The following is a 26,224-nucleotide window of genomic DNA, read 5'->3' on the forward strand; positions in this document are numbered from 1 at the left end:
TATTAGCAGATACACAAAACTATGCCAGATTATGAGACTTTCTGGATTACTGGATTAAAGTACTAAGTAAAGACCCAGGGTGCGGTATCAGAGGAAGCAGCTGCTCCGCCGTCCCCGGCCTCTGCCGCTATCATGGGGCTGCAGAGAGAACGTGCGTCATACGGGTACAGGGGGGCTGCGCAGCACCGAGCCTCAACATCACCACTATATAGATAAGCTCCTAACTATAATGAGGCAGTTGGCTTTTACAGAGGGTGTGTATACTTTTGCAACTATTTTTCTGTGAAGTGGGCGCATATGGCTATTTTTAGCGGTCACTTGATGGCTGGTGGGAGTTTGACTCCTGGGACCCCCATTGATCATGGGAATGAAGGGCCAATAGAGGTACTGTATTTCCTCTGAACAGCAAGGAGGCACTGCAAGGCCGTCTGACAGGGCAAGGAACCGCAGCAGGGCCATCTGGCTGCACAGGGAGCCGCAGCAGGGCCATCTGGCTGCGCAGGGAGTCTCAGGAGGGCCGCATGGCTGCGCAGGGAGCCGCAGCAAAGCCACCTGGCTGCGCAGGGAGCCGCAGCAAAGCCACCTGGCTGCGCAGGGAGCCGCAGCAGGGCCGCATGGCTGCAACAAAGCCGCCTGGCTGCGCAGGGAGCCGCAGCAAAGCCGCCTGGCTGCGCAGAGAGCCGCAGCAAAGCCGCCTGGCTGCGCAGGGAGCCGCAGCAAAGCCACCTGGCTGCGCAGGGAGCCGCAGCAGGGATTACTCCATTTAAAGGGGTTATCCAGGCAAAATAAAAGGATGCCCAGGGGACTGGATGTGTAAAATAAAAATAAACTCATTAATGTCACCTACTGACTGATCCATGGTCTGCATCAGCACAGTAAAAACAGGTGTCACCAGTCAACCAGCTGCTGTACTGTTGCAGCTTGTGTGTGATTGCCTGCAGCGGTCGGTTGACTGAGTACTGTCATCAGTAAGTCACCTGACCGCTGCAACCAGTCACCGGCTGCAGCAGTCCAGCACCTGACCAGGGACGTCTCCACTTCCTGAGCTGGCGCTGAACACGGAGCAGCCTACGCTGGGTTAATGGGTTTGATATTTTCTTATACACCCGATCCTCTGGACAAGCTTTTATTTTACCTCTTAATGATGTCGGCTACAATTTCTTGCGCTGCCGAGGGTTCAGAAAACTTGGAGGACGCAGCGGTGCCGGGCACGTGACCCCCATATACTCAGCCCGCACTAGGTGTAACCCCGGATCAGAGCCGGTGACAAAGCAGAGCCATCGGGGAGGATTTATTAAAGGGCCAGACTGTATATATTTACATGTAAAATACAAGATTTCATGCGAATAGTAAAACCCACACTATGTACAGAATATCAGATAAGAGAAGGTATAAAATACAATTCCAGAGGTTAAAGGGACACAATAAATAATTACTATCAGATCTGTCATGATTCACAGAATAGCCCTTATTGGGCCTCATTCACACGCGCGGTTTGTATTCAGGTGTGAACGAGGCCCGAGTGTATGAATGAGAAGTGCTTGTGCCATTACCAAAGGAAAAGGATAGAAAATGCCTGAGAAAGCTCAGATTATCCATCACGCTGGTGTAACAGGTCACCTACCTGCAGAAAAACCCAGAGAGCCGCTTATAGATGTACAGTGCCTTGCGAAAGTATTCAGCCCCCTTGAATTTTTCAACCTTTTCCCACATTTCAGGCTTCAAACATAAAGATTAAAAATTAAAATTTTATGGTGAAGAATCAGCAACAAGTGGGACACAATTGTGAAGTTCAACGAAATTTATTGCTTATTTTAAATGTTTGTAAAAAATAATAACTTGAAAATTGGGGCGTGCTATATTATTCATCCCCTTTACTTTCAGTGCAGCAAACTCACTCCAGAAGTTCATTGAGGATCTGTGAATGATCCAATGTTGTCCTAAATGACTGATGATGATAAATATAAGCCCCTGTGTGTAATCAAGTCTCCGTATAAATGCCCCTGCTCTGTGATAGTCTCATGTTCTGTGTAAAGCACAGAGAGCTTCATGAAGACCAAGGAACACAACAGGCAGGTCCGTGATACTGTTGTGGAGAAGTTTAAAGCCGGATTTGGATACAAAAAGATTTCCAAAACTTTAAACATCCCAAGGAGCACTGTGCAAGCGATCATATTGAAATGGAGGAGTATCATACCACTGCAAATCTACCAAGACCCGGCCGTCCATCCAAACTTTCATCTCAAACAGGGAGAAGACTGAGCAGAGATGCAGCCAAGAGGCCCATGATCCCTCTGGAGGAACTGCAGAGATCTACAGCTGAGGTGCGAGAGTCTGTCCGTAGGACAACAATCAGTCGTACACTGCACAAATCTGGCCTTTATGGAAGAGTGGCAAGAAGAAAGCCATTTCTCAAAGATATCCATAAAAAGTGTTGTTTAAAGTTTGCCACAAGCCACCTGGGAGACACCAAACATGTGGAAGAAGGTGCTCTGGTCAGATGAAACCAAAACCAAACTATTTGGGCACAATGCCAAACGATATGTTTGGCGTAAAAGCAACACCGGTCATCACCCTGAACACACCATCCCCACTGTCAAACATGGTGGTGGCAGAATCATGGTTTGTGCCTGCTTTTCTTCAGCAGGGACAAGGAAGATGGTTAAAATTGATGGGAAGATGGATGGAGCCAAATACAGGACCATTCTTGAAGAAAACCTGTTGGAGTCTGCAAAAGACCTGAGACTGGGACGGAGATTTGTCTTCCAACAAGACAATGACCCCAAACATAAAGCAAAATCTACAATGGAATGGTTCACAAATAAACGTATCCAGGTGTTAAGGGGGCTTTACACGGTAGCGATATCGCTAGCAATTTGTAGCGATAGCGAGCGTGTAAGTACCCGCCCCCGTCGCGCATGCGACTGTTTGTGATCGCTGCCGTAGCGAACATTATCGCTACGGCAGTGTCACACATACTTACCTGGTCGGCGGCGTCGCTGTGACTGACGAACAATCCCTCCTTCAAGGGGGAGGGACTTTCGGCATCACAGCGATGTCACCGCAACGTCACTAAGCGGCCGGCCAATCAAAGCGGAGGGGCGGAGATGAGCAGGACGGAACATCCCGCCCACCTCCTTCCTTCCTCATTGTGGCCGGCGGCAGGTAAGGAGACGTTCCTCGCTCCTGCGGTGTCAAACATAGCGATGTGTGCTGCCGCATGAGCGATGAACCACCTGGATAAACGACCCTTACCGATTTTTGAGTTTGGGACGACCTCTCCATGGTGAACGATTTTCACCATTTTTGAGGTCGCTTAAGGTCGCTGGTCAGTGTCACGCTGCGATACCGTTAATGACGCCGGATGTGAGTCACTAACAACTTGACCCCGACGACAAAACATTAACGATATCGTAGCGTGTAAAGCCCCCTTTAGAATGGCCAAGTCACAGTCCAGACCTGAACCCAATCGAGAATCTGTGGAAAGAGCTGAAAACTGCTGTTCACAAACGCCTCCATCCAACCTCACTCAGCTCCAGCTGTTTACAAAGGAAGAAAGGGCGAGAATTTCAGTCTCTCCATGTGCAAAACTGATAGACACATACCCCAAGCGACTGCAGCTGTAATCGCAGCAAAAGGGGGCGCTACACAGTATTAAGTTAAAGGGGATGAATAATATTGCACGCCACAATTTTCAGTTATTTATTTTTTAAAAATAGTTTAAAATAAGCAATAAATTTCGTTCAGCTTCACAATTGTGTCCCACTTGTTGTTGATTCTTCACCAGAACATTAACATTTATAATCTTTATCCTGAAATGTGGGAAAAGGTTGATAAATTCAAGGGGCCGAATACTTTTGCAAGGCACTGTAGCAGAGATGAATTGGTCGTTCCTATCAGACTGGATGTTATTTATGTAGCATGTCTCCTGACGGTGCAATTGTTTTCAATGGGGAGAGTGGAGTAAAGTGGTGTTCACACTGGCAGATTTCTGCCCATAACGACCACTGATCGGCACCTGCAAACTGTATGGGGACTGAATGCTAATAAAATCGTTGAGTCTCCATACGGTCAGCGACGATGATTTTAGGGGTCCCGAATAAAAGATTCGATTAGCCAATAAATGAGCACGTAGCTGCACACCAAATGAGTTAACTGAGCATCCTTCAGGGAGCTCGTGCTGATGGAAAGCTTGTAATTCTTTTATTGAGCCGTTTTATGACCACATCAAAGTTCAGCTCAACTCCGATGTGGTCAGTGCTCATGAATTAGGACGAAGAAGTTTATAAAAAGGCAAAAGACTTATAAACTCTTCATCAGAACGAGCTCACTGATGGCTTCTCAGTTAAATACTATGGCAGCCAGCAAAGAGAAGGGAAACAAAGAGTCTGTAAAAGCGGAAGGGTGCAAAATGTATGATGGAATCCAATCGCCAATGTTATTTTTTGGCCAAAAAATGTTCCCCCGAGGGGAACTAAGTCCTTATAGGGAACCTGTTACCAGATTTGGTGCCTATAAGCTGTGGCCATCATTAGTGAGCCCTTATATACAGCATTCTAACATGCTGTATATAAGAGCCCAGGCCAGGAGTATAACATAAAAATCACATTATAATACTCACCTAAGGGGCGGTGCAGACTGGTCGGATGGGTGTCTCTATTCTCCGGTGCCAACACCTCCACTTTCGTCCATCTTTGTCCTCCTTCTTCTGAAGCCTGGGTGCATGACGCGTCCTACGTCATCCACACACTAGCCGGCATTGAGGTCCTGCGCAGGCGCACTTTGATCTGATCTGAGCAGGGCAGATCAAAGTATTGTAGTGCGCCTGCGCAGGACCTCAATGCCGGCTAGTGTGTGGATGACGTAGGACGCGTCATGCACCCAGGCTTCAGAAGGAGGAGGACAAAGATGGCCGAAAGAGGAGGCGCTGGAGAACGGAGACACCCAGTCAACACCGCACCGCCCTTTAGGTGAGTATTATAAAGTGTTTTTATGTTCTACAAAGCGGCCTGGGCTTTTCTATACAGCATGTTAGGATACTGTATATAAGAGCCCGGTGGTGGTGGCCACAGCTTATAGGCCCCAAATCTGGTGACAGGTTCCCTTTAACATCCCAGGAGAAGAATTGGAAATATGGCATAGCAGATCCCGTCAGGTTTGCCCCATATCCATAAGCCCTGCCACATCTTACAATCTCAGCTCTGCTACATCCATATGTATTCAATATAACCTTTGTACCCTTCATAGCCACACTGGACGGAGCAGCAAAATATGGCCGTGCAGGTAATAAAGGTGCGGTGAGATAGAAAGCGGGCATGACGGGTAACCATTTCCGGAGCCGATCTGTCCTTGATTTCAACGCACAGGGCGAATCCAAGACCAAGACCTCCGCGTAAGACGTGGCACTTCTCAATGGCGGAGACAGTCTGCGGTGTGGCGACCCCAGGATTACAGGAAGAAAAGGAAGCAGCAGCCGGTCAGGATATGAAGGCACTGGTGACGGCGTTTCAGCCATTGTTAGAAATCGGAGTCCTTCCTCCTTGCTGGTCGTGATGGGGACACGACGATGATGTCGTCCGAATCGTCGGAGTGAGGGTCTTCAGCGGACGGATGGGATTTGCCTGTACAAGAAAAAAAAAAAAAAGATTAATACAAATAAGAGGACATTTAATTTAAGAAATGTCTTATAACTGTAATGTGACAGACCAGGAGGGGAGCGCCGGGACCCCGACGTCCGGGAATTAGGCCTCTTGGTTTTTGGCTTTTCCTCCTTTTCCTCTTCGGACATCAGCTCTTCGATACAGTCCTCTCCGCTGCTTCCACCAACTGCCGTCACGTGAAGAAAAACAAAAAAAAAAGAAGATTTTTGTGTACTCACCATAAAATGTCTTTCTCTGAGCCTCCATTGGGGGGCACAGCATGGTCCTGTGTCCCCCAATAAGGCGAGAGAGAAACATGGTTTCCGGTCGGATAGTGTGAACAGGTCTGTAAGATATCAAGCGAATGAGGGTCCTGAGATCCTCCTTGTGAACGGTCTGTACTGAGCACGTGTGACTACCCCTATATTAACTGGTTATAAGAGCGGTGGTCACACATTCAACAGAGACCCCCTTGTCAGGATTGGTGGAGACCCCAGAGATCATACATTCCCATGTAAATAGATATTCTGCATAGATGTAGAGACAGATAATACTTGGGTTTGGACAGGTTCTAAAAATTGCCATAACCTTATACATGTAAGGGTGGTATATTGATCCATAGGGCGGACCCCCATTGATGTCAGAGGGCTGAGCGGCGGTACTAGGCACGTCCACACTTGTACAGAGATTTTGCTGGGATCAGTCACAGTCACTCAAGTTCAGCCATGATTCTTTTTTGAACTTAGTCACCCCCCAGCATTGTAATAGATTACACCACAGGTCTTTCACTAGCACTTCTCTGCTGAGCCCCGCCCATTACGGTCACATGATCATGACATCAGCACAGGTCCTGCACAACCGCTTCTCTTCTGCTGATTACACCACAGGTCCTTCACTAATTGATTACACCACATCGACATCACTTCTCTGCTGAGCTCCGCCCATTATGGTCACCTGATCGTGACATCAGCACAGGTCTTTCATCACCATTTTTCCAATGCTGAGCTCAACATTGGAGAAGTGGTTCTGCAGGACCTGTGCTGATGTCACGATCATGTGACCATAATGGGCGGAGCTCAGTAGAGAAGTGCTGGTGAAGGACCTGTGGTGTAATCAATTACAATGCTGGGGACCTTACTAAGTTCAAAAAAAGAATCATGCCTGAACTTGAGTGACCGTGACTGATCCCAGCAAAAGTGCCGCTCCTGTGACTGAAACCTAAGGTATTTTCTGCATTTACCTAAGCATGTAACGTCTTTTTTTTAAAGCTAAATACATGGAATTTATTTTTTTTTTTAAAAAAACCAAAAAACATATTAGAGATGCACACTGTATCATTTAACACACATTGCATTGGGGGCGGTTTAATTTAGGAAAATGACTTTACAGGTTCCCTTTAATTGCTGATATCATGGCTGTCCCAACCATTTAATATATGGCTACACTGTGTGGGGTCCTCTGAGGGAAGGCAGGGTAACTCTGTTCAGAGAAGAGAAAGCAGCAGGAGGGCAGATTACCTAGTGATTGATATGAACTCTGCCTGGAGGATTTCCTGGAGCCGGGAGATGGGGGGCTCTTCCTGACCGGACCCTCTTTGCCTTTCATCTGCTCCTGCCTGAGACAAGCGGCGAGATCAGCGTTGCAGAGTTTACATAGAGAAGTCTAATACAATTGGTCATTCCTCCAGCGCACACGGCACAGCGCGCTCGTAATTCCTGACGACGGGAGATGTGACAAACATGGTGCAAAGTGCCGAAGATCGCTCTCAGAGGAACCAATCACAATCCAGCCCTTGGACAATGACGGGATCCGCCTGATCTTTTGCTTTGCGCTAATTGATTCACATCTTTGTGATCTGTTCTGCAGTGATCGCGGTCCGTACCTCTGTCCCAGCAGTTTGGTGCGAGTCACGTGGGCTCGAAAACTGGACTGCAGCAAGGTGACGTGGTCCTCATCCCCGCTGGTCTCGGGGGGGTCTTTACTGTCCAACGCGCTCCCGTCCTGCAGGGAAAGTCACATCACAATGATGAGCTTTTTTCTTTTTAGTCCCCCATAGGGAATTTGAACCTGTAATATACCCAAAATTTACTGAAATTATCTATAAAGCCCAGCTTCATAAGAGTACATGGACGTCGGTGATGGGGGCTTCCACTGGTCTCCTGATTTCGATGGCCACCCATAAATTAGTGGAGTAAGGTATTAAGAGGAGCATTTTTGGAGTCAAGGAAGAAGGGAATTTTGTTTACTTACCGTAAATTCCTTTTCTTCTAGCTCCAATTGGGAGACCCAGACAATTGGGTGTATAGCTTCTGCCTCCGGAGGCCACACAAAGTATAACACTCAAAAGTGTAACCCCTCCCCTCTGCCTATACACCCTCCCGTGCCTCACGGGCTCCTCAGTTTTGGTGCAAGAGCAGGAAGGAGGAAACTTATAAATTGGTCTAAGGTAAATTCAATCCGAAGGATGTTCGGAGAACTGAAACCATGAACCAAAGAAACAACAAGCCCGAAGGGAACAGGGGCGGGTGCTGGGTCTCCCAATTGGAGCTAGAAGAAAGAAGGATTTTTGTGTACTCACCGTAAAATCTCTTTCTCTGAGTCTTCATTGGGGGACACAGGACCATGGGTTATGCTGCTGTCACTAGGAGGCTGACACTAAGTAGACATGAAAAGTTAGCTCCTCCCTAGCAGTATACACCCCGAGCCGGAGGCGGGCTCAGATCAGTTTGTGCAGAAGCAGTAGGAGGAGTACCCGAATCACCATACATAAAACAAAGTTATAACTAAATTAATGCAGCCGTGCGAACAGGTGGTCTATGAACCTAAGACCCTGAAAATGGCAGGCAAATGCAATGAAAAACAACAACAACCAAGCAGGGTGGGTGCTGTGTCCCCCAATGAAGACTCAGAGAAAGAGATTTTACGGTGAGTACACAAAAATCCTTCTTTCTCTATCGTTTCATTGGGGGACACAGGACCATGGGACGTCCAAAAGCAGTCCCTGGGTGGGAATATCGAAGCACCGCCGCAGGGAGAATAAACAACGACCTCCCCCGGCGGGCATACATTACGACTGAATGTTGTCACCCCATTACAGGTGTGCAACTGCCGCCTGCAAAACCTTTCTCCCAAAAGCCGCATCTGCCGATGCTTGAGTGTGAACTTGGTAGAATCTGGTAAAGGTGTGCAGACTAGACCAGGTGGCGGCCTTGCAGACCTGATCGGCCGACGCCTGATGCCTAATCGCCCAAGAGGCTCCCACCGCTCGGGTAGAGTGAGCCCTTACCCCCCGAGGCGGAGACTTGTCCCGAATCCGATAGGCCTCAGATATGGCGGAACGGATCCATCTGGCAATTGTGGCCTTGGATGCCGCCTCACCCCTCTTGGGGCCCGAAGGAAGAACAAACAGACCATCCGACTTACGGAACGGCGCGGTCCTGGAGATGTAGATCCTAAGGGCGCGCACTAGGTCCAGGGTGTGCAGGGACCTCTCCAAGCTGTGGGAAGGTCCAGGACAAAAGGACGGAAGGACAATTTCTTCGTTTAGATGAAACGAGGAGACCACCTTCGGAAGGAAGGAGGGATCTGGCCGGAGAACCACTTTATCCTGGTGAAAAACCAGAAAGGGTGCACGACAAGAAAGAGCTGCCAGTTCTGACGTCCTTCGAATAGAAGTGACGGCAACGAGGAACACTACCTTCCAAGATAGGTGAGAAAGGGAAGAATCTCGCAGAGGCTCGAAGGGAGGACCCTGAAGGGACCCTAGGACTAGATTAAGGTCCCATGGTTCTAGAGGGCGACGATAAGGCGGGGCTAGGTGGGCAACTCCTTGGATGAAGGTCTTAACCTGCGGGCGAGAGGCTAGTGGCTTCTGAAAAAGAATTGTCAAAGCCGAAACCTGGCCTTTTAGTGTGGCTAGCGAGAGACCCGCATCTAGGCCGGACTGTAAGAATGCCAATAGCGAAGGAAGAGAGAAGGCGAGGGGAGAAGAAACTTTGTTCTCTTCGCACCACCTGAAGAAGACTTTCCACGTGCGGTAATAAATCTTTGAAGAAGAAGGTTTCCTGGCCTTAATCATTGTTTGTATCACTCTTGGAGCGAAACCAGCCTGAGCTAGAACCCAGGATTCAATGGCCAGGCCGTCAAACTTAGAACCCTTGAATTCTGATGGAAAAGGGGTCCCTGCTGAAGAAGATCGTGACGGTCTGGAAGACGCCAAGGGGTGTCTGCGAGGAGCTGAGTGAGTTCTGCAAACCATGCTCGCCTGGGCCAGTCCGGAGCCACCAGGATTACTGGTATTCCTTCCGCCTTGATCTTCTTGAGGACCCTCGGGATTAGAGGAAGTGGAGGGAAGATGTACGGGAGACTGAACTGGCCCCATGGCAGGGTGAGTGCGTCGACTCCTAACGCCAAGCTGTCGCGGCACCGTGCTACGAATTGCGGTACCTGACGGTTGAACCTGGAGGCCATTAGGTCTACATCTGGCACGCCCCATCTGCCGCAGATCTGGTTGAAGACTTCCTGATTGAGAGACCATTCGCCGGACGCGAGGCCTTCCCTGCTGAGGAAGTCCGCCGCCCAATTGTCCACGCCCGGGATGTGGACCGCTGAGATCAGAGAGTGATGACGCTCTGCCCAATGCAAAATCTTCCTGACTTCTCGCATCGCCCCGGCACTTCTTGTGCCTCCTTGGTGGTTGATGTACGCCACCGCCGTCGCATTGTCCGACTGGATCCTGATCGGGCAACCCTGAACTAGGTGCCGAAACTGCTGCAAGGCTAGCCGAATGGCCCTTATCTCCAGAATGTTGATCGGGAGAGAGCTCTCCCGCGGCGTCCAACGGCCCTGAGCTGTGTGATGGCGGAACACGGCTCCCCAGCCCTGGAGACTGGCATCGGTGGTCACTATTTTCCAGTGGAGCGGGAGGAATGACCTTCCTGATGTGAGATTGCGTTGATTGCTCCACCAGCTGAGTGAGTGGCGGGTCTCTGGCGAAAGAAGGATCCTGCGGTCCAGGGAAAAGGGAGATCTGTCCCATTCCTTCAGCAAGGCTAGTTGGAGGGGCCGGAGGTGGAACTGCGCAAAGGGAACGGCTTCCATTGCCGCTACCATACGCCCCAGGACTCGCATGCCGAACCTGATGGAAACTTGGCGCTGGCGCTGGAGAACGCGGATGCCTTGTTGCAGAGAGGAAATCTTTTCCTGTGTGAGGAAAACCCGACCTTGGGTGGTATCGAATACCATGCCTAAAAAGGTGATCCGCCGGCCCGGGGTCAGAAAGGACTTCTTTCGGTTGATCAGCCACCCTAACCGGGAGAGGGTGTCGATCGTGACCTGAACCCCCAGACGACAATCCTTGAACGACGAGCCTTTGATGAGCATATCGTCCAAGTACGGGATGACCATGACACCCCTGGAATGGAGGACGGACATGGCCGCCGCCATGATTTTCGTGAAGACCCTGGGAGCGGATGCGAGGCCGAAAGGAAGAGCCGTGAACTGGAAGTGATCCTCCGCTATCGCGAAGCGGAGGAACTGTTGGTGAGAGGTGGCTATAGGTATGTGAAGATAGGCGTCCCGAATATCCAGCGATGCCAGGAACTCGCCGATCTCCATGGACGCGATCACGGAGCGGAGTGACTCCATCCGAAACGGCCGCGACCTCACCGACCTGTTTAGCAGCTTTAGGTCGAGGACGGGGCGGGCGGACCCATCTTTCTTGGGGACCACGAAAATGTTGGAATAGAACCCTCTGAAACGTTCTGCGGGGGGAACTGGCACCACGACCCCGGCTTGGAGGAGGGAGTCTATGGCGTGAAAAAACGCACGCGCTCGTGCGGGAGCTTCGGGAGGACGGGAAAGGAAAAACCGATTCGGCGGCCTTGAGTCGAATTCGATTTTGTAGCCAGATGTGATGATCTCCCTGACCCAGGCATCCGCGGTCAGGGGGATCCACACATGCTGGAAGCGCAACAGACGTCCTCCCACTAGTCCGGCGCTGGAGCGCGCCGACCGCGAGTCACTTGGAGGAACGTCGGTGGTAACCGGAAGAGGATCTCGTGGGCTGGCGGGGGCGTGAACGCCAGGCGGGATTGGTCTTGAATGACGGGGTCTTCCTGTCTCTCGGAGGAGAGCGGCTTTTCCGCGGCTGGGGATTGGAGTTGAAGCTGCGAAAGGGGCGAAAACGAGCGGCGGGGCGCCGATTTAGGATGCGCTTGGGGCGCAATTGGGGGAGAGATGTACTCTTTCCCCCCGTTGCATCGGAGATCAACTTGTCCAGTCTCTCTCCAAAAAGACGTTCCCCTAGGAAAGGCAGAGAAGTCAGCGACTTCTTAGAGGCCGCGTCCGCGTTCCAGGAACGGAGCCAGAGTGCTCGGCGGATGGCCACGTTGTTGCTGGCGGCCTGGGCCGCGCAATTGGCAGATGCTAGGGCTGCGTTGAGCAGATACTCACCCGCGAGGGTAATCTGCGAGGAGATGAGGACCAGATCTGGATTGGCAGAAACTGCTCGGAGTCCGCCGCGTAGCGTGTCTGCCCAGGACATCAGTGCCTTCGCGACCCAAACCGAGGCAAAGGCTGGTGAGAGGGAAGTGCCCGCCGCCTCGAAGGCGGAACGGGCCAACCTGTCAATAGTACGGTCCGTGGGATCTCTGAGGGACGTACCGTCAGTGAGTGGAAGGACTGTGTGAGAGGATAGGCGGGAGATTGGGGGGTCGACCACAGGAGAGCCCGCCCAGTCCTTTTTAAGATCCTCTGGAAAAGGATAGTGTAGATTAATGTACCTGCTGCTGGTAAATACCTTGTCTGGCTGCTGCCTGTGGGTGCGCAGCAAGTCGGCAAATTCCGGATGTCCGCTGAAAGTGCTCTGTGGCCGCCTCAATCGCTTAAACGAGACTTGGGTGCTCTGAGAGGAGACAGGGTCCACTTGTACCTTTAGGGTCTGGTTCACTGCCTCCACCAGGCTATTCACCATACGCCGAATATCAGCCGCCTGCTCAGCGTCCAGCACGGGTGCTGCATCGTCTTCATCATCGGAGCAGTCAGAATGTTCCCGGGAGGAATGATGGGACGGCCCTGGTGGTGAAGGTGAAACCTGCGAAGAGTCTGAAGAAGATACCTTACGGGTACGCTTCTGCGCAGCCGAGGAGGTCCCTGCAACGGGGCTTACTTGCTCCGGCGGCGGTAGCGTCGGGTCTGCAGGCGTCTGGGTAAGCGACGGCAGCAGGCGCAGTGCTTGCGCGATGGTCCGAGAAGCCTCAGAGAGGGACTCTACGGACTGGGACAGTGACGCTAGCCATGCGGGGGAGGGCGGGACGCAGGGGCCTGTAGCATCTGGCGCTGCGGTCTCAGAAGCGTCGGCCGAGGGGTCCTGCAGGTGCTGCGCGTTATCAGAACAGACGGAGCATAGTGGCTCGTCCTGGCCTTGGGAAAACTTGGTTTTACAGGAGGAGCATGCAAAGAATAAGGCAAAGGGGGCCTGCTTGGGACGGGTGGACTTAGTATTAGGCATGGTGAAAGGATAACTCTCCCTGGTGCTGCTAGGAAGGAGACAGGAGAGGGTTAACTCGTCCCTAATTAAGGGAAAAACGCTGTCTAGTGAGGGCTACTCCTGAGGAGCAGAGCTTACCCCGGTCCTGTGTGCCGCCCACCAGCCCAGCAGAGGGATCCTGGAGGAAGGAGCTACCAGAGATGCGGTGCAATATGGAAACGCCGGCGCTGCAGCTTCAGAGAAACAGCAATATGGCGCGGGGACGCTGGAGCAGGCTGGGGGAGGAGCGCCGAATCGGCGCGAAGAAAACGAAAGTAACCGCCCCCACTCTCAGCCAGGGGGCTGCAGGGTGGGGGGAAGCTGGGCCAGACAAGCGGCGGTCACAGCGCTGCGGCGGGGGGCGTGGCTAAGGTGCAAGCGCGGCTAGGCCGAGACCGGGGACTAAAGTTAGGAGCCGGCCGAGGAGGAGGGCAGGGAGCAGGGAACGATCCTACCTGACTCGGCGGCGGAGGTCCAGCAATGAAAGCGGTGCAGGCAGGGCACCCAGCCCCTGCCTGTGAACAGTGCCCTCGCCCTGGGAGACGGCAGACTCCGGGAGAGAGCGTGTAAAAGGCAGGGAAGTGGACGTCATGATGGGGGAAGGAGCCCCCAGCAGCAGAGAGCAGCGGTGAGGGCCCATCAAAACACAGCGCGCTGCCATAATCCATCCCTGCTGAATGCCCCTGTAGGCCCATTGGGGTGATACCTCCGGGCGAATCAGGGGTGCCCACGACAAACCTGCCCACACGAACACCCCCGGGAGTGGTACCAGCGGGGGCGAACGGGGGAGAGGGCCCAAGATCTCAAACCCCTGCGACCCTGGGGAGTGGTACCGACAGGGCTGCGAAGTAAGAGTGACGAAAATACCTGCATAGAGAAAAAGGCAGGTATGAGAGCGCTGAGCGGCGCCGAAATAAGAGAAAAAACGCAAAAAAAAACAAGTGGCTGAGGGGGCCGAGACGGCCCACATCAGCCTCCTACGACACTAAGCTAAAAACTGATCTGAGCCCGCCTCCGGCTCGGGGTGTATACTGCTAGGGAGGAGCTAACTTTTCATGTCTACTTAGTGTCAGCCTCCTAGTGACAGCAGCATAACCCATGGTCCTGTGTCCCCCAATGAAACGATAGAGAAAAGGAATTTACGGTAAGTAAACAAAATTCCCTTCTTCTTTGTCGCTCCATTGGGAGACCCAGACAATTGGGACGTCCAAAAGCAGTCCCTGGGTGGGTAAAAGAATACCTCGATAAATAGAGCCGACACGGCCCCCTCTTACAGGTGGGCAACCGCCGCCTGAAGGACTCGCCTACCTAGACTGGCATCTGCCGAAGCATAGGTATGCACCTGATAGTGTTTCGTGAAAGTGTGCAGGCTAGACCCGGTAGCTGCCTGACACACCTGCTGAGCCGTCGCCCGGTGCCGCAATGCCCAGGACGCACCCACGGCTCTGGTAGAATGGGCTTTCAGCCCCGAAGGAAGCGGAAGCCCCGAAGAACGGTAAGCTTCAAGAATCAGTTCCTTGATCCACCGAGCCAAGGTTGACTTGGAAGCCTGCGAACCCTTACGCTGACCGGCGACAAGTACAAAGAGTGCATCTGAACGGCGCAGGGGCGCTGTGCGAGACACGTAGTACCGGAGTGCTCTCACTAGATCTAATGAGTGCAAATCCTTTTCACATCGGTGAATTGGATTAGGGCAAAAAGAAGGTAAGGTGATATCCTGATTGAGATGAAAAGGAGATACCACCTTAGGGAGAAATTCCGGAACAGGACGCAGAACCACCTTATCCTGGTGAAAAACCAGGAAGGGGGCTTTGCATGACAGCGCTGCAAGCTCTGACACTCTTCGGAGTGATGTAACTGCCACTAGAAATGCCACCTTCTGCGAAAGACGTGATAAGGAGACATCTCGCAGCGGCTCGAAAGGTGGTTTCTGAAGAGCCTTAGCACCCTGTTAAGGTCCCAGGGCTCTAGTGGGCGCTTGTAAGGTGGGACTATGTGGCATACTCCTTGCAGGAACGTGCGGACCTGCGGGAGCCTGGCCAGGCGCCTTTGAAAAAATACTGAGAGCGCCGATACTTGTCCCTTGAGAGAGCTTAGTGACAAACCTTTGTCCATTCCAGATTGAAGGAAGGAAAGAAAAATGGGTAAGGCAAAAGGCCAGGGAGTAAACCCATTCACAGAGCACCAGGACAAGAATATCCGCCAAGTCCTGTAATAGATCTTGGCGGACGTCGGTTTCCTGGCTTGTCTCATAGTGGCAATGACATCCTGAGATAACCCTGAAGACGCTAGGAGCCAGGACTCAATGGCCACACAGTCAGGTTGAGGGCCGCAGAATATAGATGGAAAAACGGCCCTTGTGACAGCAAGTCTGGGCGGTCTGGAAGGGCCCACGGTTGACCCACCGTGAGATGCCACAGATCCGGGTACCATGACCGCCTCGGCCAGTCTGGAGCGACGAGAATGGCGCGGCGGCAGTCGGACCTGATCTTGCGTAATACTCTGGGTAACATCGCCAGAGGAGGAAACACATAAGGCAGTTGAAACTGCGACCAATCCTGAACTAATGCATCCGCCGCCAGAGCTCTGTGATCCTGAGATCGTGCCATGAATGCTGGGACCTTGTTGTTGTGCCGTGACGCCATGAGATCGACGTCCGGCGTTCCCCAGCGGCGACAGATCTCTCGAAACACCTCTGGGTGCAGAGACCATTCCCCCGCGTCCATGCCCTGACGACTGAGAAAATCTGCTTCCCAGTTTTCTACTCCCGGTATGTGAACTGCGGAGATGGTGGATGCTGTGGCTTCCACCCACTGCAGAATTCGCCGTACTTCCTGGAAGGCTTGACGACTGCGAGTGCCGCCCTGGTGATTGATGTAGGCGACTGCAGTGGCGTCGTCCGACTGGATACGGATCTGCCTGCCCTCCAGCCACTGATGGAACGCCAATAGGGCTAGATACACTGCCCTTATCTCCAGAACATTGATCTGAAGGGAAGACTCCCTCGGAGTCCAGGTCCCCTGAGCCCTGTGGTGGAGAAACACTGCTCCCCACCCTGACAGGCTCGCGTCCGTGGTGACCACAGCCCAGGATGGGGGCAGGAAGGATTTTCCCTGCGATAGAGAAGTGGGAAGAAGCCACCACTGAAGAGACGTCTTGGTTGCCAGGGAAAGAGAGACATTCTTGTCGAGGGAAGTCAATCTCTTGTCCCACTTGTGGAGAATGTCCCATTGGAGTGGGCGTAGATGAAATTGCGCGAAGGGCACTGCCTCCATCGCTGCCACCATCTTCCCTAGGAAGTGCATGAGGCGCCTCAATGGGTGTGACTGACTCTGAAGAAGAGATTGCACGCCTGCTTGCAGAGAAAGCTGTTTGTCCAGTGGTAGCTTGACTACCGCTGACTGGGTATGAAACTTCATCCCGAGGTAGGTCAATGACTGGGTCGGTGTCAACTTGGATTTTGGAAAGTTGATGATCCACCCGAACTGCTGGAGAGTCTCCAGAGCGACGGTAAGGCTGTGTTGACACGCTTCCCGAGACGGTGCCCTGACTAGGAGATCGTCTAAGTAGGGAATCACCGAGTGGCCTTGGGAGTGTAGGACCGCCACAACGGATGCCATGACTTTGGTGAAAACCCGTGGGGCTGTCGCCAAGCCGAAAGGCAATGCCACGAACTGAAGGTGTTCATCCCCTATGGCGAAACGCAAGAAGCGTTGATGTTCGGGTGCGATCGGCACATGGAGATAAGCATCTTTGATGTCGATCGATGCGAGAAAGTCTCCCTGTGACATCGAAGCGATGACCGAGCGGAGAGATTCCATCCTGAACCGTCTGGTTCTCACATGTCTGTTGAGCAGTTTGAGGTCCAGAACGGGACGGAATGAACCGTCCTTCTTTGGCACCACGAACAAGTTTTAGTAAAAGCCGCGCCCCTGTTCCTGAGGGGGGACGGGAATCACAACTCCTTCTGTCTTCAGAGCAGCCACTGCCTGAAGAAGTGCGTCGGCCCGAGCAGGGGGGGGGGAGGTTGTGAAGAAACGGGTTGGAGGACGAGAGGTGAACTCTATCCTGTAACCGTGAGACAGAATGTCTCTCACCCATCGGTCTTCTGCCTTCCATTCGCGCAGCCACATGGCTCTGCGGACTGCCACAGAATTAGCGGATGCCACCGCTGTACGGCTAGCAGAGTCTAGGACTGCATTCATGGCGTATGAAGAAAACGCCGACGCCTGAGAAGTCAAAGACGCAACCTGCGGAGCAGAAGTACGTGTGACCGCATTAATCTCGGTTAGACAAGCCGAGATAGCTTGGAGTGCCCACACGGCTGCAAAAGCCGGGGCAAAGGACGCGCCCGTGGCTTCATAGATGGATTTCACCAGGAGCTCTATCTGCCTGTCAGTGGCATCCTTTAGCGATGAGCCATCTGCAACCGATACCACAGATCTAGCCGCCAATCTAGAGACTGGAGGATCCACCTTGGGACACTGAGCCCAACCCTTAACTACGTCAGAGGGGAAGGGGTAACGTGTGTCAGCAAGGCGCTTAGTAAAGCGCTTGTCCGGAACCGCTCTGGGTTTCTGGACAGCATCCTTGAAGTTAGAGTGGTCGAAAAACGCACTCCGTGTACGTTTGGGGAACCGAAACTGGTGTTTCTCCTGCTGAGAAGCCGACTCCTCTATAGGTGGAGGCGGGGGAGAAAGATCTAACACCTGGTTGATGGACGAGATAAGATCATTTACTAAGGCGTCCCCTTCAGGTGTATCAAGGTTGAGGGCAACGTCATGGTCAGAGCCCTGAGCTGCGACCTCTGCCTCGTCCTCCAGCGAGTCCTCCAGCCGGGAACCTGAGCAGCGTGATGAAGCTGAGGATTCCAAGTGGGCCCGCTTAGCTGGTCTGGGGCTGTGGTCCGTGGAGGAGTCCTCCACGTGAAACCTAGAGCCCACCCCGGGAGCGCGCTGCGGCGTGGACCGAGAGGGACCTGGAGGCGCCGATCCAACAGTGTCCTGGGTCTGTGTAAGGACCGGTCTGGACTGCAAGGCTTCTAGCAGCTTGGTAGACCATTTGTCCATAGACTTAGCCATGGATTGTGAAAGTGACTCAGAGAGCTTCTCAGCAAAAACTGCAAACTCTGTCCCTGCCGCCTGGACAGTGGTAGCATGGGGGTCTACCTGAGCCGAGGGGCCCACAAGTGGTCGCGGCTCCGGCTGAGTCAGTGTAACAGGGGTCGAGCATTGCTCACAGTGAGGGTAGGTGGAACCTGCAGGTAGCATAGCCGCACAAGAGGTACAGGTCGCAAAGAAACCCTGTGCCTTAGCGCTCTTGCTCCTTGTGGACGACATGCTGTTGTGTCCCAGGAGAGTGATCACAGAGGGTATAAGGGAAGAGTATACAGCCCGGCTGAACAGAGATATATATATATATATAATACGTATCTATTCAGGCAACCCAGGGGGACCAGCACCGGATGACCGGTGTGGCTTACCGACCGCCAAAAAACGGCGTGTGTGTCCTCCAGATTCCCTGCTCCAGGTCTCCCAGCGGTGAAGAGCTCTTTCCTGATGATTCTCCAGCGCAGAATGTCTGAAAAAAATGGCTGCTGGAGCTCTCAGAGGGGGAGTGGAGCGGTGGGCGGCACCAGGAAAAAGTGCGGGAATCTGGGGTCCCTATTGTGATCAAAGAGGGGGGAGGAAGCATACAGGATGCTCCGGCCCTCACTGCCGACGTCAGGACGGCTGTCCCGCCCCTACCCTGACAGACAGGTCCGGGGGCGGGAGTCTTGCCAGTAGGCCGCAACTGAAGCCGGGGACTAAATTTATGACCGCGGCCGACAAGCAGGCGCGGTCGGCGCAGAAGTCCCCCGGCTTTCACGGATCAGCAGCCGCTGTATGTCCCAGGCAGCGTCCGGTCGGCTGTCCCGCCCCTACCCTGACAGACAGGTTCGGGGGCGAGATTTTGCAAGTAGGCCGCAACTGAAGCCGGGGACTAAATTTATGACCGCGGCCGACAAACAGGCGCGGTCGGCGCGGAAGTCCCCCGGCTTTCACGGCCTAGCAGCCCTTGCAGCGTCCAGGTGCCAGGCACTCCATAAACCGTCCCCATGGGGACACAGAGTACCTGACAGATGCAGGGCCCGGTCCCTGATGAAGAAAATACTCCGGTCCGGCAGATTCCACACAGGGGCTGCGGAGGGAGCACGGTCCCAGTACCTGGATGACCGCTCAGGATCCCACTTCTCCCAGAGCCCCCAAGGGATGGTGAAGGAAATACAGCATGAGGCTCCGGCCATCGTACCCGCAATGGGTACCTCAACCTTAACAGCACCGCCGACGTAGTGGGGTGAGAAGGGAGCATGCCGGGGGCCCCGTGGGAGCCCTCTTTTCTTCCAACCGATAACATCAGCAGCTGCTGCTGACTAAAATGGGAATGCATGAGTGGATGTGTGCCTCCTTCCACACAAAGCATAAAACTGAGGAGCCCGTGAGGCACAAGAGGGTGTATAGGCAGAGGGGAGGGGTTACACTTTTGAGTGTAATACTTTGTGTGGCCTCCGGAGGCAGAAGCTATACACCCAATTGTCTGGGTCTCCCAATGGAGCGACAAAGAAATGCGCGTTTTAAAGGGAATCTATCACCAGTATAACAGAGACAGAGACCCTGATTCCAGCAATGTGTCACTTACTGAGCTGTTTGCTGTCATTTTGATAAAATCAATGTTTATCTGCTGCAGATCTAGCAGTTACACAGAGCTCATGAATATGCTGGACTACCTGCAGCACGCCAAGTAGTCCTGTAATGATAATCTACTCTAAGCATCCTAGTACGTGACACATCACTGGAGTCAGGATATCTGCCCCTACATTATGCTGCTCTCAGATTGGGTGGCAAAAATCTGGTGATATATTCACTTGAATATGAACATTTTCAAATAAGTATTACACAGCCATTGGGACATGGATTTTCACAGTAAGTGCACCATCCTCACCAGGTCTAAGATCTAATAGAATATATTCTATACTTGCCTGGTGGATGAGGCTGCTTGATTTTGGATCCATTGGGACTTGGATTTTCACAGTAAGTGCACCAGCCTCATCAGGTCTAAGATCTAATATATTATATTTTGTACTTGCCTGGTGGGTGAGGCTGCTTGATCTTGGAACCATTGGGATTTTCAAAGTAAGTGCACCAGCCTCATCAGGTCTAATATAATATATTCTGTACTTGCCTGGTCGGTGAGGCTGCTTGTTTTTGGAGCCATTGGGACTTGGATTTTCACAGTAAGTGCACCAGCCTCATCAGGTCAAAGATTTAATATAATATATTCTACATTTGCCTGGTGGGTGAGGCTGCTTGATCTTGGAGCCATTGGGGTTTTCACAGTAAGTGCACCAGCCTCATCAGGTCTAATATAATATATTCTGTACTTGCCTGGTGGGTTAGGCTGCTTGATCTTAGAGCGATTGGGACTTGGCTTTTCACAGTAAGTGCACCTGCCTCGTCAAGTCTAAGATCTAATATAATATATATTCTATACTTGCTTGAAGGGTGAAGCTGCTTGATCTTGAACCATTGGGATTTTCACAGTAAGTGCACCAGCCTCATCAGGTCTAAGATCTAATATAATACATTCTATACTTGCCTGGTGGGTTAGGCTGCTTGATTTTGAAGCTATTGGGATTTTCACAGTAAGTGCACCAGCCTCATCAGGTCTAAGATCTAATATAATACATTCTATACTTGCCTGGTGGGTTAGGCTGCTTGATTTTTCACAGTAAGTGCACCAGCCTCATCAAGTCTAAGATCTAATATAATATATATTCTATATATTCTATACTTGCTTCAAGGGTGAAGATGCTTGATCTTGAACCATTTGGATATTCACAGTAAGTGCACCAGCCTCATCAGGTCTAAGATCTAATATAATATATTCTGTCCTTGCCTGGTGGGTGAGGCTGCTTGATTTTGAAGCTATTGGGATTTTCACAGTAAGTGCACCAGCCTCATCAGGGCTAATATACTATATTCTATACTTGCCTGGTGGGTGAGGCTGCTTGATCTTGAAGCATTTGGATTTTCACAGTAAGTGCACCAGCCTCATCAGGTCTAATATACTATATTCTATACTTGCCTGGTGGGTGAGGCTGCTTGATCTTGGAACCATTGCGATTTTCACAGTAAGTGCACCAGCCTCATCAGGGCTAATATACTATATTCTATACTTGCCTGGTGGGTGAGGCTGCTTGATCTTGAAGCATTTGGATTTTCACAGTAAGTGCACCAGCCTCATCAGGTCTAAGATCTAATGAAGGGAATTTTGTTACTTACCGTAAATTCCTTTTCTTCTAGCTCTTATTGGGAGACCCAGACGATTGGGGTATAGCTACTGCCCTCCGGAGGCCACACAAAGCACTACACTAAAAAGTGCAAGGCCCCTCCCCTTCTGGCTATACCCCCCCGTGGTATCACGGGTTCTCCAGTTTTAGTGCCAAAGCAAGAAGGAGGAAAGCCAATAACTGGTTTAAACAAATTAACTCCGAGTAACGTCGGAGAACTGAAAACCATTCAACATGAACAACATGTGTACCCGCAAACAACAAAAAAAAATCCCGAAGGACAACAGGGCGGGTGCTGGGTCTCCCAATAAGAGCTAGAAGAAAAGGAATTTACGGTAAGTAACAAAATTCCCTTCTTCTTCAGCGCTCTATTGGGAGACCCAGACGATTGGGACGTCCAAAAGCTGTCCCAGGGTGGGTAAAGAAATACCTCATGTTAGAGCTGCAAAACAGCCCTCCCCTACGGGGATGTCACTGCCGCCTGCAGGACTCTTCTACCTAAGCTGGCATCCGCCGAAGCATAGGTATGCACCTGATAATGTTTGGTGAAAGTGTGCAGACTCGACCAGGTAGCTGCCTGGCAGACCTGTTGAGCCGAAGCCTGGTGCCGCAAAGCCCAGGACGCACCCACGGCTCTGGTTGAGTGGGCTTTTAGCCCTGAAGGAACCGGAAGTCCAGCAGAACGGTAGGCTTCCAGAATTGGTTCTTTGATCCATCGAGCCAGGGTGGCTTTAGAAGCCTGCAACCCCTTGCGCTGGCCAGCGACAAGGACAAAAAGTGCATCTGAACGGCGGATGGGCGCCGTGCGAGAAATGTAGATTCTGAGTGCTCTCACCAGATCTAGCGAACGTAAGTCTTTCTCATACCGGTGAACCGGATGAGGACAAAAGGAAGGCAAGGATATATCCTGATTAAGATGAAACGAGGATACGACCTTAGGGAGAAACTCCGGAATGGGGCGCAGCACTACCTTGTCCTGGTGGAACACCAGGAAGGGAGCCTTGGATGACAGAGCTGCCAGCTCAGACACTCGCCGAAGCGATGTGATCGCAACAAGAAACGCCACTTTCTGTGACAGGCGAGAAAAGGAAACGTCCTTTAGAGGCTCGAAGGGCGGCTTTTGCAGAGCAACTAGTACTCTGTTCAGATCCCATGGATCTAACGGCCGCTTGTACGGGGGCACAATATGACAGACCCCCTGTAGGAACGTGCGCACCTTAGGAAGACGTGCTAGACGCTTCTGAAAAAACACAGATAATGCCGAGACTTGTCCTTTAAGAGAGCTGAGCGACAAGCCCTTTTCCAACCCCGATTGCAGGAAGGAAAGAAAGGTGGGCAATGCAAATGGCCAAGGGGATACTCTCTGTGCAGAGCACCAGGATAAGAAAATCTTCCACGTTCTGTGGTAGATCTTAGCAGAAGTCGACTTTCTAGCTTGTCTCATTGTGGCTACGACTCTTTGAGATAAACCTGCGGACGCTAGGATCCAGGACTCAATGGCCACACAGTCAGGTTCAGGGCCGCAGAATTCTGATGGAAAAACGGCCCTTGGGACAGTAAGTCTGGTCGGTCTGGCAGTGACCACGGTCGCCCGACCGTGAGATGCCACAGATCCGGATACCACGATCTCCTCGGCCAGTCTGGGGCGACGAGTAAGACGCGGCTGCAATCGGATCTGATCTTGCGTAACACTCTGGGCAAGAGTGCCAGAGGTGGGAAGACGTATGGGAGCCGGAACAGCGACCAATCTTGAACCAAGGCGTCTGCCGCCAGAGCTCTTTGATCGCGCGACCTCGCCATGAATGCCGGGACCTTGTTGTTGTGCCGGGACGCCATTAGGTCGACGTCCGGCACTCCCCATCGGCGACAGATTTCCTGAAACACGTCCGGGTGAAGGGACCATTCCCCTGCGTCCATGCCCTGGCGACTGAGGAAGTCTGCTTCCCAGTTTTCTACGCCTGGGATGTGAACCGCGGATATGGTGGATGCTGTGTCCTCCACCCACATTAGAATGCGCCGGACTTCTTGGAAGGCTTGCCGACTGCGCGTCCCTCCTTGGTGGTTGATGTATGCCACCGCTGTGGAGTTGTCCGACTGGATTCGGATCTGCTTTCCTTCCAGCCACTGTTGGAAGGCTAGTAGGGCAAGATACACTGCCCTGATCTCCAGAACATTGATCTGAAGGGTGGACTCCTGCGGAGTCCACGTCCCCTGAGCCCTGTGGTGTAGAAACACTGCTCCCCACCCTGACAGACTCGCATCTGTCGTGACCACTGCCCAGGATGGGGGCAGGAAGGATCTTCCCTGAGACAATGAGGTTGGCAGAAGCCACCATTGTAGAGAGTCCTTGGCCGTCTGGGAAAGAGAGACTTTCCTGTCCAGGGACGTTGACTTCCCGTCCCATTGGCGGAGAATGTCCCATTGAAGTGGGCGCAGATGAAACTGCGCAAAGGGAACTGCTTCCATGGCTGCCACCATCTTCCCGAGGAAGTGCATGAGGCGCCGTAAGGGGTGCGACTGGCCCTGAAGGAGGGATTGCACCCCTGTCTGTAGGTCCCGCTGCTTGTTCAACGGAAGCTTCACTCTCGCTGCTCGAGTATGGAACTCCATGCCAAGATACGTTAGTGACTGTGACGGCGACAGATTCGACTTTGGAAAGTTGATGATCCATCCGAACGTCTGTAGAGTCTCCAGCGTAGCAAGTAGACTGAGTTGGCATGCCTCTTGAGAGGGTGCCTTGACAAGTAGATCGTCTAGGTAAGGGATCACCGAGTGTCCCTGAGAGTGCAAGACTGCTACCACCGCCGCCATGACCTTGGTGAAGACCCGGGGGGCTGTCGCCAGACCAAATGGCAGAGCTACGAACTGAAGATGGTCGTTTCCTATCACAAAACGTAGAAAACGTTGATGTTCTGTAGCAATTGGCACGTGGAGATAAGCATCTTTGATGTCTATTGAGGCAAGGAAGTCTCCTTGAGACATTGAGGCAACGACAGAGCGGAGGGTTTCCATCCGGAACCGCCTGGCGTGCACATGTTTGTTGAGCAGCTTTAGATCCAGAACAGGACGGAACGAGCCGTCCTTTTTTGGAACCACAAAGAGATTGGAGTAAAACCCTCGCCCTTGTTCCTGAGGCGGTACAGGAACCACTACTCCTTCCGCTCTTAGGGAGTCCACCGCCTGCAGCAGGGCATCTGCTCGGTCTGGATGTGGGGAGGTTCTGAAGAACCGAGCTGGAGGACGAGAACTGAACTCGATTCTGTACCCGCGAGACAAAAGTTTGTCACCCACCGGTCTTTGACCTGTGACATCCAAATGTCGGAAAAGCGGGAGAGCCTGCCCCCGACCGGAGATGCGGAGGGGGGGGGCTGGAAGTCATGAGGTAGCCGCTTTGGAAGCGGTTCCTCCATTTGCTTTCTTGGGGCGTGCGTGAGCCCGCCAGGAATCTGAGACTCTTTGCGTCCTCTGAGTCCCTTTGGACGAGGAGAATTGTGTCTTGCCCGAACCTCGAAAGGACTGAAACTTCTGCTGCCATTTTTTCTGCTGAGGTTTGCTTGATCTGGGCTGGGGTAAGGAAGAGTCTTTACCCTTGGACTGTTTAATGATGTCAGCCAATGGCTCGCCAAACAGTCTATCTCTAGATAAAGGCAGGCTGGTTAAACATTTTTTGGAACCAGCATCTGCTTTCCAGTCCTTTAACCACAAGGCTCTGCGCAAAACTACCGAATTAGCGGACGCCATTGAGGTGCGGCTGGTAGATTCTAGCACCGCATTGATAGCGTAAGACGCAAACGCAGACATCTGCGCGGTAAGGGACGCCACTTGCGGCCCCGCTGGATGTATGATAGCATCCACTTTTGCTAAACCAGCTGAAATAGCTTGGAGTGCCCATACGGCTGCGAATGCTGGAGCAAACGACGCGCCGATAGCTTCATAGACAGATTTTAACCAAAGGTCCATCTGTCTGTCATTGGCATCCTTAAGTGAAGCGCCATCCTCCACTGCAACTATGGATCTAGCTGCAAGCTTGGAAATCGGGGGGTCTACCTTTGGACACTGGGTCCAGCGCTTGACCACATCAGGGGGAAAAGGAAAACGTGTATCCTTAGAACGTTTAGAGAAACGCCTTTCTGGATGAGCGTCGTGTTTCTGGATTGACTCTCTGAAATCAGAGTGATCCAAAAAAGCACTCAATTTACGATTGGGATATAGGAAACGAAACTTCTCCTGCTCTGCAGCTGCCTCCTCTGCAGAAGGGGCTGGGGGAGAAATATCTAACAGTCTATTGATGGCTGAGATAAGATCGTTTACCATGGCGTCCCCATCCGGGGTATCCAGATTGAGAGGGGTTCCAGGATAAGACTCCTGATCACTCTCTTCAGACGCATCACAGAGCGACTGATTGCGCTGAGACCCTGAACAGTGTGATGACGTTGAGGGTCTTTCCCAGCGAGCTCGCTTAGGGTGGCTGGGGCCATCATCTGAGTCATAATACTCAGCCTGGGAAGCCGGGGACCCCCTTGCAGTCTGGATTAAATCCAACTGAGGGGGATTGGAGGACAGAGACCTCGCCGTGTCCATAGACTGAGCCCCAGGCATGGATTGCAAAGATTCAAGGATTTTTGCCATAGTCACAGACATTCTATCAGCAAAAACTGCAAAGTCTGTCCCTGACACCGGGGCAGGACTTACAAGCGTCTCAGCCTGGGTCACTACCCCTCCGGACTC

General features: G+C 52.2%; 1 protein-coding gene across 1 annotated transcript in view; it reads right to left on the reverse strand.

Annotated features, from left to right (window-relative positions):
* Positions 1-4,999: 4,999 nt before the first annotated feature.
* IQCE (IQ motif containing E) overlaps positions 5,000-26,224 on the reverse strand; it is a 97,769-nt gene continuing 76,544 nt past the window's right edge. Inside the window, exons 21-24 of the mRNA XM_075319209.1 lie at positions 7,522-7,640; positions 7,157-7,254; positions 5,707-5,826; positions 5,000-5,621 (exon numbers count right to left, since the gene is read on the reverse strand). Of these exons, the coding sequence (XP_075175324.1) occupies positions 5,518-5,621; positions 5,707-5,826; positions 7,157-7,254; positions 7,522-7,640 (441 nt within the window). The 3' untranslated portion in view covers positions 5,000-5,517. The remainder of the gene's footprint in view (positions 5,622-5,706; positions 5,827-7,156; positions 7,255-7,521; positions 7,641-26,224) is intronic.

Source organism: Anomaloglossus baeobatrachus, chromosome 7 (assembly GCF_048569485.1).
Source record: "Anomaloglossus baeobatrachus isolate aAnoBae1 chromosome 7, aAnoBae1.hap1, whole genome shotgun sequence".
Taxonomy (NCBI): Eukaryota; Metazoa; Chordata; class Amphibia; order Anura; family Aromobatidae; genus Anomaloglossus; species Anomaloglossus baeobatrachus.